Raw genomic sequence first — 11,381 nt, forward strand, 5'->3', positions numbered from 1 at the left:
TTTCTCTGTGTAACAATCATTGGGTGGAGCACTAAATAATAATTTCCCAATGAAATAGGGTCAGGACTATAATGACTTCTTCACCAATGGAAACAGAAACCTTAAATGGACAGAAAAAATGTAAGAATGGTAAAGATTTATCTATAATTTCACCTAGACATTACCTGTTTACGTAGACCACCTCTTCACAATGACCATATTGTAACTAGAAATCTGTAGATCACATGTACATATCCCATGCACCACATGTCAGATTATTGTATGTAGCAAGATCGGCTTGTATTCTGCTTACGTCTAAATCTATGATGTTATGCAACAGATTACTAACAGTTCTGTACTTTAAATAGAATAGTCAGTGACACCTTTCATGATGCCTGTGAACTGTTCGAAGAGAACTTTCTTTTGTGAATTCTACCATAGGTTTCAAGTCACTCAGATGCCTATATATGTAGATGTCTTTAAATGTGATTTAGGTGCACAGAAATACAGCTCAATTATGTTACGGCCCCCACACAAATGCAGGGTTATAATAGTAAATAAATCAAGTCACTACATGCATGTATAGCGAACTTAATGAGTGTTTAGCTCTTCGAAAACCATGTTGACATGTTGACGCAGCTAGCTACACATGTTCATAGCAGGTATAAACACATAGTAAACTGAGATGATGACAATATAGAGGACTTGTACATGACATGCTACAACTAGCTAACCATTAGGGAGTAACCGTGTCACTGCTTAATAATAATATTGCTACAGTGAAACTCATTTTATCAGGTCACTGAATAACAAAGTCGCCTGTCTAATCACAATAATCCTCAAATGTGTCATCTGTGTATATACAAAGTGACCTATACCTAATTAATGCAACCATGTGCTTAAAATTGTCTGACCCAATACAGCCACTGCTTAATAAAGTGAATAAAGTTTGGTCCAAAGGTGACAGATTCTACTGTGTATATATACTCCAGACCGTCTACCAATGTTTTAGTTGACAACTAAATGCCAATAAGGCCAGTGCAGTTATTCACAATAGGAATACACCACACCACACTCCTGGTATTAGTGAAACTCTTATCCTATTAGTATTTCTGTGTCTGTGAGTATAACAACCCTAGCTTTACAGTTAAACTTGAGTCTACAGAAAACAGATGGCATCCCCTCAAGGCCAGTTGCATGATAATCAAAGCTCCAATGTTGTCCTTAATCCTCGCCTTAATCATGGAACCATACCAATGACCGGAGAAAAGAATTAGTTAAGGTGAAATGATCTTCTCTGTCATTCACAGACTCATACTAAACACTAAAATGTGTGCAACATAAATATTTTGTGGATACGCTCAGATTCCAGTTATGAAGGGAATCTCGAAATTACAAAATGCACTTCAACGCGCTATACATTAGCATGAATTGTGATTAATGATTATTTATATACAATTAGAAGTAAAGTCCACCATTACAATATGAACTGTGTACCTTACATAGCTAGAAAGCAAAGAAAATGTACAAGTGACACGCCCAAAAATGTAACTTCGATTCTGAATAGTAGTAAGGCTTGAGTGTTTACTCATACAGTTAGTAGACCTATAGCTAGAGCAGATTCTTTTGTTAGTCTTTGTTCTCAGGGTCATTCTCCTTTGCTACTGCTTCTTGATAACTCGGTACCAGAGCAAACTGAGTTGGATAGCTGTACCTGATGGGTTCTTCGCTTATCAACTGAACCATTGCCAATGACAATGGGTAAAGTGACACTGAGATTAACGGACACAAGAGTTACCTTCAAAATGTAACTTAATTTCAAAATACGGCAGCTACTGATGGTAGGAACTGTGGGTGGGATGGGCAACAACTGATCACTCCAATTTCCAATGTCACCTGCATCAGTTTCTGTACCCTCAATTTTCTTTATGACAGTAGTGTCAGCACGAGAATGTCCTCAGGCATAGTAAACTACTTTCTGCTTCAAAGTAGCTTTTACAGCTGTTGCCCTTATGTTGCTATAATTCTCAACTTCTGTACTGATAGCAATAGACTCTCCTGGACAATATCCACCTCTGTCTGTAGTGACTGACAGTGAGATGAGACCAGAAACACAACAAAGACAACACACTGTCATCTCCTCAGCAGTTGACATCGGAGCTGTCAGCTTGGGAGTGTTTATATCCACTACTTCATTTACGTTGACAGTAACCTTCGTGGTATGTTTATATTTGTACTGTCGTGTTATTGTAGCAGTAAGTTCATACCTAATGTAACCTGTGTGGCTTTCATAAGATGTGGGTAACACCCGGCATTATGTACGTTAGCAGGAAGTTGGTATTTGAATGGAAAACTAAATCCGCCATCTGTTAGTTCCCGTGTATCTTTACCATTACCCCACAGTTGTATTGACACCGGGCTCAAAATAGTTTCAGAGTCAGAGTAGTGCACAGTCTCGGTATGCTGCCCTGTATTTCGTGACTCTGTCCAGTGAACGTAGGCCTGTCCAAACAGTACGATGGAAATTCCTGTGATTTTCTTTGGCTCGGATAGTATCACAATAACATTTCCTTCAATATTTGATCCCGCAAAATACACTGGATTGTCACCAGTTAAGGTGATAGCAATTTTTTTCAACTTTCCCATTTTCGGTAACATCAACACACTGCTCAGCAACTGTACTGAGGTAGCAAAATATTGTGACAATATTTATAGTACATGAGTCATGGGTATAGCTATTGAATGGCTATGTATATTAGTAGGCGCATGCGCGAAAATTCTAGGAGTATGGAAATGGGAAACACCAACGGAAAAAATGCCTGATATAAAGGTCATAATACAGGTTGGATTAAAGTGCAATGTTTCTTTGTAGCACTGTTGGATTCTTCCATTAAAGCGATCGAAACACTCTAATAGAGCAATCAGGAATGTACTATTGACTATTCCACCAGGGACCCGCATTATTGAAAGCTAGCATACGTAGATTAGATGTAATCTAATCCAAAACAGCCAAGCTGTAAAAAAAGCATGCGGCCCTCAAAAAGGCTATGGTGAAAAAAGATGTGAAATCCAAGGTGGCGGCCAAGAAATGGCTGTGATGGTAGGTTAATGGTAAAAATTTTAATAACAACAATTCAGGTGAATTTGGTGCCGCTTGGTCTTGGCACAAAATTCACCTGAATTGTCGTTATTAAAATTTTTACCATTAACCTACCATCACAGCCATTTCTTGGCCACCACCTTGGATTTCACATCTTTTTTCACCATAGCCTTTTTGAGGGTTGCACACTTTTTTTACAGCTTGGCTGTTTTGGATTAGATTTCACGTCTTTTTGTATTTGTATACCCCAAAGCCGTCCTATGGCTGGCTTTGGGGCTTTTTTAACCTATCTTTTTTTCTTTACCACAGGAGGAAGAAAAGATGAAGCAGATGTTAATTTTTATTTATTATTACTGAGCAGGCAGCACTCAGTGCTGATTAGCTCAGGAAAAATCTAGCAATTACAAACATAGTTACAGTGATTACATGCATACAGAAGTTAGGACTAATAAATTTGCTGGATTTCATTAGTAAATTGGTCAATGTTATCATGATCAATTAATCTGGGTGGTAAAGCGTTCCAATCACGAATTGATCTGAAATAAAAACTATGCTGCAATACGTTGGTGGATGAAGTATAGGAAGAATGTAATGTCTAGGATGATATTGTCTAGTGGCTCTTTCCATTTCTAAATAGTAGGATGGGATAGATAAAGGGTACTCATTGTGGATGATTTTAAATAGTGTTTGTAACCTACATATCTTACAACGTACTTGGAGACTTGGCCAAGAAAGCTGTTGTAACATATTTGTGATTGAACTGTATCTACTAAAATCATTTAAAACTCATCTTGCAGCTCTACGCCGCACTTTCTCTAACTGTTGGATATCAGTTTGATAGTATGGGTCCCATACAACCGCGGCATACTCCATTGCAGGACGAATCATGGTGAAGTAAGCTGATGCTTTTACTTCTGGCGAGCAACTACTAAGGTTTCTTTTGAGAAGGTTTAAAGTTTTGGTGCCTTTAGCAGCTGTGTTTTTTATGTGAGATGACCAAGACAGTTTATTATCTAATAAAATTCCAAGGTAGGAATATTCACTAGATGTTGTTAAATTGTAATCATTCAGTTTATAATTGAATAGAACAGGTGATGAAGATCTGGTGAAGCGCATAATAGTACATTTTGTTACATTAAAACGTAGTTGCTACTTTATTTCCCAGGCAGATAGTTGGTCGAGATCATTTTGTAGTTGGATAGCATCTTCTTCAGTAGTTATAGTTCTGTAAAGTATGCAATCATCAGTGAATAGTCGTAATGGTGAACTTATGCTCTCTGTGATGTCATTAATGTATATGAGAAACATCAAGGGACCAAGGACAGTTCCTTGAGGTACTCCAGACTGAATGGACACCGATTCAGATGAGGCACCATCTAATACTACTTGTTGAGATCTTTGGGTAAGCCAGGTACTGATCCAGTGACAAATGTTATTGGTAATGCCATAATGTCTGAGTTTTACGAGAAGTCTCTGGTGTGGGACACTGTCAAATGCTTTCGCAAAATCGAGAAGAATAACATCTGTTTGTTGGTGATGATCCATGGAATATGATAAATCTTCTAACAGGAAAATAAGTTGAGTGACACAGGAGTCCTGAGACCTGAATCCATGTTGGTTTTCAGTGAGTACATTGAAGGAGTTCAGATGTTGTATAATAGAATGATAAATAATGTGCTCCATGGTTTTGCAGCATATAGATGTTAAGGATATTGGACGATAGTTGGAAGCATGAGTTCGGTTTCCTTTTTTGAAAACAGGGCATGCATTAGCCTTTAACCAGTCAGATGGTAGCACACCTGCATGGATTGCATAAAAATGACTTGTAATATAGGTGATAATTCATTGGAACAGTGTTTTAATATAAATGGAGAGATATTGTCTGGGCCACTAGCCTTGTTGGTATCTAGTATAGATAGTTGATGTTGTATTCCAGTAACCGAAAAAGTTATGTTAGGCATTCCAGGTAGTAAGTTATTACTTTGGTTCAAAACGGGAACATTAGACAGATTTTGCTTGGTGAAGACTGACTCAAAGTGCTTGTTTAATACATTGGCCTTTTCTTTTGAATCAGAGATAGGTAGTCCATTTGTAACCAATGTGGAAATGTTATGATTATCTTTTCGTTTGGCTCTAATATATTTCCAAAATTGTCTGCGGTTTCCACTAAATGAGCCATCAAATAATTTGCTAAAATAATTATTATGTGCTGTTTTCAACATACTGTTTATAGAGTTTTTCATCTTTCGATAAGCATCTCAGTCTTCACTTGAATTTCTCTTTCTCGCTCTGTTATATAATCTTTTACGCTTTCTCATATTCCTCTTAATTTATTTATTTATCCAAGGCAAGCTGGTACGGGAACGCATAGTTTTGTGTGGGACATTTTTAGAGACAGTTACTGTAATTGCATTCTTGAGGTCACACCAATTTTGTTGAACAGATCTAGAGTAAGGATCACTTTCTAAAAATGATGTTTGAAAGCTGAACAAATCACCTTTGATGCTTTCAAGGTTGGTTTTATGAGATATTAGAGTAAGTAGAGAAGACAAGGTCAAGTATACTTTCCCGTCTAGTGGGGGATGTAACAAATTGTTCTAAACCAACATCATTGACTACGTCCAGAAGCTGTAAAAAAAGTGTGCAGATAAAAGCGTGCGGCCTGCCTTCCTTTTATCTTCATGAAGCGGTTTACCCTGTAGGCATGATCTTGTTTTACCCGAATAATTGGTCATAAATCCTGAACTGTTCATCGGATTAGCTAGCACCAAATTTGAAAATAGGATCGCCTTTGGACTCCCTTTCTCTGTGCCAAATTTCAAGGCAATCGGAGGACGCGCTTGCGTTTTATAGCAATTATTGCAAGGGGTATCACTCTTTTCACCCTATTTCATAACCCTACAGAACTTAGACAAAAAATGGTGAACCAAAAAGGCGGAAAAAAATTTGCAGTCTTGAAGGGGGGTTGAACCCAGGATCCCAGTGTGATGGTCCAGTGTGCTACCAATTATGCTACTACTGCTAGCTCCCTTAGTTCCTTTCTTTTGTATCTTATAAATGTGACTAACGAAATAAGCTGTATATAGTAAGAAGAACCTAACCCTAAAGGTGAAGAAGAAACCAAAGCTGAACTCTAACCCTAACCCTAACGCTAACACTACTAGACGCTTCCCCTAAAGTCTACTACTCGTGGTAACTACAGGACGCTTCCCCTAAAGTCTACTACTCGCGGCAACAATGGACGCATCCCCTAAAGTCGACTACTCGCGGCAACTACTAGATGCGTGCCCTAAAGTCGAAGAGAGAGAGCAACAACTACAGTAGGAAGTCTGCATGCTTTTGAGCTTAATATTACGTAAGGGTTATGAAAGGTGGTGAAAAAAGTAAAACCCTTATTGCAAGTGTGCGAAAAGACGAAGAAAAAAAAAACCAAGAAAAAAAACCGAAACGTTGGCTGCTCGTATCTCGGAAATGGCTAGAGCGATTTCCTTCAAATTTGGAATGTGGACTCCCCTAGCTGACGGGCAACTCTGCAGAAAATTTGGTTCCAATCGGATGAGGTATCACCGAGATACAAAGGTGTGAAAATAACGTTTTCTTTCTTCCTCGGTGTGGCGCGCCGGCTTCTTGGGCCGCACGACACATTTCCGTGTGTCTTGATATATAGACTAGCTAAATCATAAATACTGAAAGCTAGCTACTCCCTTGAAAGATAGCTACCATAAAAAAAAAAAAACATTTTAAAAAGATTCAAGTAACTGAGGTTCACAAAGTATTCTATAAAAGTATAATAAAATATGTGGGTGAATTTATCTGATTTCACCTATAAAGTATTACAAATATGCTATACAAAATTCTAACTATCTTAACTACCAAACTAAGTACTTTAACTACAAAACTAGCTACCTTAACTACAAAACAACCTGTGGGTGAATTTATTGCTATCCCATTGTCCATTATCTTCAGCAAATCATTTAATAGTGGAACCTTACCACATGACTGGAAAAATGCCTAAGTGACACCTAGGGACCCGCCGATTATGCTCACAATTTTACCTATTATGCTATGCTGCACTGCTCAAAAATTCACCTATTATGCTTAAATTAATGCTCAATATTTACCTATTATGCTCGATTATGCTCAATGTTCATGCCGCCTTAGTTCATATGCTTTGCTATTAGTTTAACAATGTATAGAAAGAAAAAAATGAGTGGCTGGAACACAAATAATAAATTCTTACTGCATGTAAGAGAAAAGATCGATATACTCTAATAGAACAGTCAGTTTGATGATTGTTCTATTAGAGTTACTGATTGCTCTATTAGAGTATATCGATCTTATTTTGCAATTGTCATTTTTCCAGCAAGAATTTATACTACATGTATCGTACAAATATTTAACCTATTATGCTGGTATTATGCTCAATGCTTTTAGGTACCTATTATGCTCAAAATTATGCCAGCATAATCGGCGGGTTCCTAGTGACACCCATTTACAAGAAAGGTGCTTGAAACAATGTTAGTAACTACCGTCCAGTCAGTCTTACGTCCACTTTTGGTAAGTTAATGGAGACTATAGTTAAAGATCATCTAATAAGTCATTTAATATCAAACAATTTGCTCTCAGCTTACCAATTTGGATTTGTACCTGGCAGATCGTGTACTACTCAATTACTTCATGTACTTGATTATTTCACTAAACACTTACACAAAGGTTACTCTGTTGATGTGATATATCTAGATTTTCTAAAAGCCTTTGACACAGTTCCCCACCAACGCTTGATTCAAAAATTGTCTTCTTTTGGAATACATGGTAAGATGCTACAGTGGATAAAAGATTTTCTTAAGGACAGAACACAAGAAGTAGTGCTTAATGGAAAGAAATCTAATTCCATTCCTGTTACAAGTGGAGTCCCACAGGGTTCAGTGTTGGGTCCCATCTTATTCACGACATTAATTTTGTCAATGACTTACCTTCGGTTGTATCAAGTCCCGTGTATATGTTTGCTGATGACATTAAGATTTTCCGTGTTGTACGAACTAGTGAGGATTATTCATTACTACAACATGATTTGGACTTACTGTATGAATGGTCAATTCGTTGGCAACTTAAGTTCAATATCTTGAAGTGCAAGCATATGCACCTTGGACCGATGCATCACTATGGGCCATATTATTTGGATGGAACAATTATTGACAATATTGATTCTTACAAAGAATTGGGCATTATCTTGGACCACCAACTTAAGTTCCACCTGCATACCACAGAGGTTGCTGCAAAAGCTAATCGATTACTAGGATTAATTAAGAAATAATTATTTTGATTATTTAGATTCTGATATGTTGACTAAATTATTTACAGCTTTCGTACGTCCAACACTTAATATGGTAACGCAGTATGGGGGCCTTTCTTTGTACTTGATCAAAGGAAAGTGGAGAAAGTCCAATGTAGGGCTACACGTTTATTGCCATCATTAAGAGATAAACCGTAAGAAGAGAGACTAGCAGCACTACAGCTACCATCCCTGGCTGACAGGCGTCATAGAGGTGATATGATACTACTTTACAAGATTATCAATAACTATTTCAATTCAGATTTTTCCACTCTATATATATACCTACTCCGATACCACAATTACATGGGGACATCAGTTTAAGCTTTTCAAATGTCACTCAAGATTAAGCTGTCGATCAAAATAGTTTTTTAATAGGTTAATTAATGATTGGAACACTTTGCCTGCAGTTGTAGTTAACGTAAATTCTGTAAATAATTTAAAATCCTTATTAGATAATCACTTATTTGATTCGAGATTTACTTTGGTATAATGGTTAATTGTACTATTGTGTGCAGATCCGGCTGTGCCTTTACCGGTACTTTAATCATAATCGTAATCAAAAAGTGCCTATAGTAGTTACAGTATGTATGCGTTGGGGTGGATCTTCAAAAACATTTAATAACTCATGGATGCAACTACACATGATCTTGAAATTTGGCTCATTTGTAGTACTGCTTGACCCACTAAAAATATTTCAAAATCATTTAGTTGAAATGCCTGACACACTATTTACAGTCAATCAAAATTTGCACCATATAATTTCCTATATGAAGCCATAAAATTACAGTGTCTGTTATAGCCCTTTCAGGAGCTTGTAATGGAGTCAAACCATCCATGCCTGTTGTTGACAATTTTACTGTCACCACTAATCATCTGGTTAGCTCAAATGTTAATAGTCTGGCAGACAGCAGGGTGAAGTTTGCAAAATGGTCTACAGTTTATTTTTGGATTGTCCTGTATACCTAAAACAATATTCCACCTGCTGGACAAGTGTCAGCCTTGGGCATTTTGCCATAGCAACCAAAGTTTAATTAGCTGCATAGCAACCATACAAATTTCACAAAATAGCTTCTGTGGGTTTCAGTTTTACTCAAAACTGTTTGATAACCTGACCATATCTGAGGTCAGAAAAAAAACTGAATAATTAAATAGTCCCATAAACCCCTGAAGGAATCATTATGCATACCGTAGTTATGTATGTCTCAATTACGGTCATAGGCCCTGCTGGCACAAACTACACCTTGTCACACAACAGGATGTATCTCAGTACTGGAGTAAAATATTTGCATCCTGCTACTTGTATTATAAAGCCAATCAATTGCTTAGTACATGCTTAAATTTTCAAAGCTATAGCACATTGGTACATAAAGTTATGGGCGATTAAATTTCGAAAAATAGGCAAATTCTATGTGCCCACATTCCCTTTATTCACAGGCCCAGGATTTGTTCTCTTGACTTTCTTTAGTCTGCTTATTAAAAAAAATGCTTGTTTCAGCTTAGCTATACTATAATGGTTACCATTACTTTTAGACTTGAGAGAACAAACACAGTTTTCTGGTAGGAAATTTAATTCTGGCCTTTTCCTGTTGAATGCATGATAAAATCAAGTGTCTCGGTGATAATGATTTGCCTCTTTTTGGTTTTGCTGGAGTGGAAAAGCTCAGTTAATGCACCCTTTCTCCAGCTAAAGTACATGAAGTGCAAACAATTTATCAGGTGCAGTATTACAAAATGTTCCATAACATTGGTGCTAATGAGTTTTATTCATAAAAAAAGTTAATGTCCATGTATGTAGATCATTAAATGTAAGCTCAATAACTAGCACTTGCTATATACTTGCAGAGTATGTTGCAAAGCACTCACTATACAGTAAATAGCATATGTGTGTTTTTCATCTATGCTTATTAACTGCCTGGTGTTTAGATTCTTCACACCTGTTACACTATCATCTAGCTCACTTATATAGCTTGTTTTCAAGAAATAATGGAAGTTATGCCTTCTTTGGGGTATCATATGTGGTATCCATGCAGTACAGTAGCTGCCTCATGTACCCCCTATATACCCTGAAATGTGGACACCGTGATAACCAGAATATTATTTTGTCTAAGGTCCCATTTGTATAAAACACACATACAATTAAGCCTCTGAGATCAAGCCAAACATAAGTTTCAAAGTGGTGAGTCCCATCACCTTGGTAGTTACCAATCAAATTAAGTGTCCTGATTATCAAGGCATCCTGATTTTCCATGTTAGTTTCCTTTGGGATCATTACCAAGTGTCCAGATTATGCATGCAGGATTGCATCATGTGTCCTCCTCATTTACAATAACCACATCAAAGATTTCACTGAAAAATTTCATCACACTTGTCAGCATTTTGTTCACAATTGAACAATGAAATAACACCATATCCTTCAGTTGATAAGAATTGTTGAGTGGATTCAAATGTGGCACAATGTAATGTCATTGACTCTAAAGTGTGCAGTCAAATGTTATTTTCTGTTTTTTGATCAATTGGTAATGATCAAGAGAGTACTTAACCTAATGCTTGTCAGGTCAAATTGATCATATGATTTGTACGGCAACAATGATGGTAACTTTCACAAAGAAATTATTTTCAATGTAGCTAAGAAGGATGGATACAAATATATAATATCATTAGCTAGCCTTACATAGGCGGTGGACCATTTTTTGGGACACCGTTTGCAAGAAAAGATCAAAATACTCTAATAGAACAGTCAGGATCTAGATACTCTAATAGAGCAGCCACAGTATTTAGAGAAGCAGTGTAGCAAATTACTTAGCTACGTATGTGTAGTTATAAATAAGGAGATATAATTGGAGAGCAGCTATTGTCAACAGGCTGTGACCTTTTTTTTTGGGCTTCAACTTACAGCTGGCCTGGCCCCCTCACTCTTTGGTCTGCTCCACCACCCCTGTAGCCTTATGTTTTTAATATTATTGCATG

General features: G+C 37.1%; 1 protein-coding gene across 1 annotated transcript; it reads right to left on the reverse strand.

The window, feature by feature from the left end:
• Positions 1-1,608: 1,608 nt before the first annotated feature.
• LOC136254981 (arrestin domain-containing protein 2-like) lies at positions 1,609-2,625 on the reverse strand. Its single transcript, XM_066047702.1, has 4 exons — positions 2,288-2,625; positions 1,955-2,246; positions 1,778-1,903; positions 1,609-1,716 (listed from the first exon to the last, which is right to left on the reverse strand). Exons 1-4 carry the CDS (start codon positions 2,623-2,625, stop codon positions 1,609-1,611), a joined length of 864 nt encoding a protein of 287 aa, XP_065903774.1.
• Between the last annotated feature and the right edge of the window lie 8,756 nt (positions 2,626-11,381).

The sequence above is a fragment of the Dysidea avara genome, chromosome 5 (assembly GCF_963678975.1).
Source record: "Dysidea avara chromosome 5, odDysAvar1.4, whole genome shotgun sequence".
NCBI lineage: Eukaryota > Metazoa > Porifera > Demospongiae > Dictyoceratida > Dysideidae > Dysidea > Dysidea avara.

Bases quoted from the DNA above. Each gene is read 5' to 3' on its own strand.
- LOC136254981 (XM_066047702.1), bottom strand. From the start codon at position 2,625: ATGGGAAAGTTGAAAAAAATTGCTATCACCTTAACTGGTGACAATCCA. The intron at 2,247-2,287 runs GTGTTACCCACA...AGGTTACATTAG, and splicing joins GCTAACGTACATAATGCCGG to GTATGAACTTACTGCTACAA. The intron at 1,717-1,777 runs GTAACTCTTGTG...GCAATGGTTCAG, and splicing joins AATTAAGTTACATTTTGAAG to TTGATAAGCGAAGAACCCAT.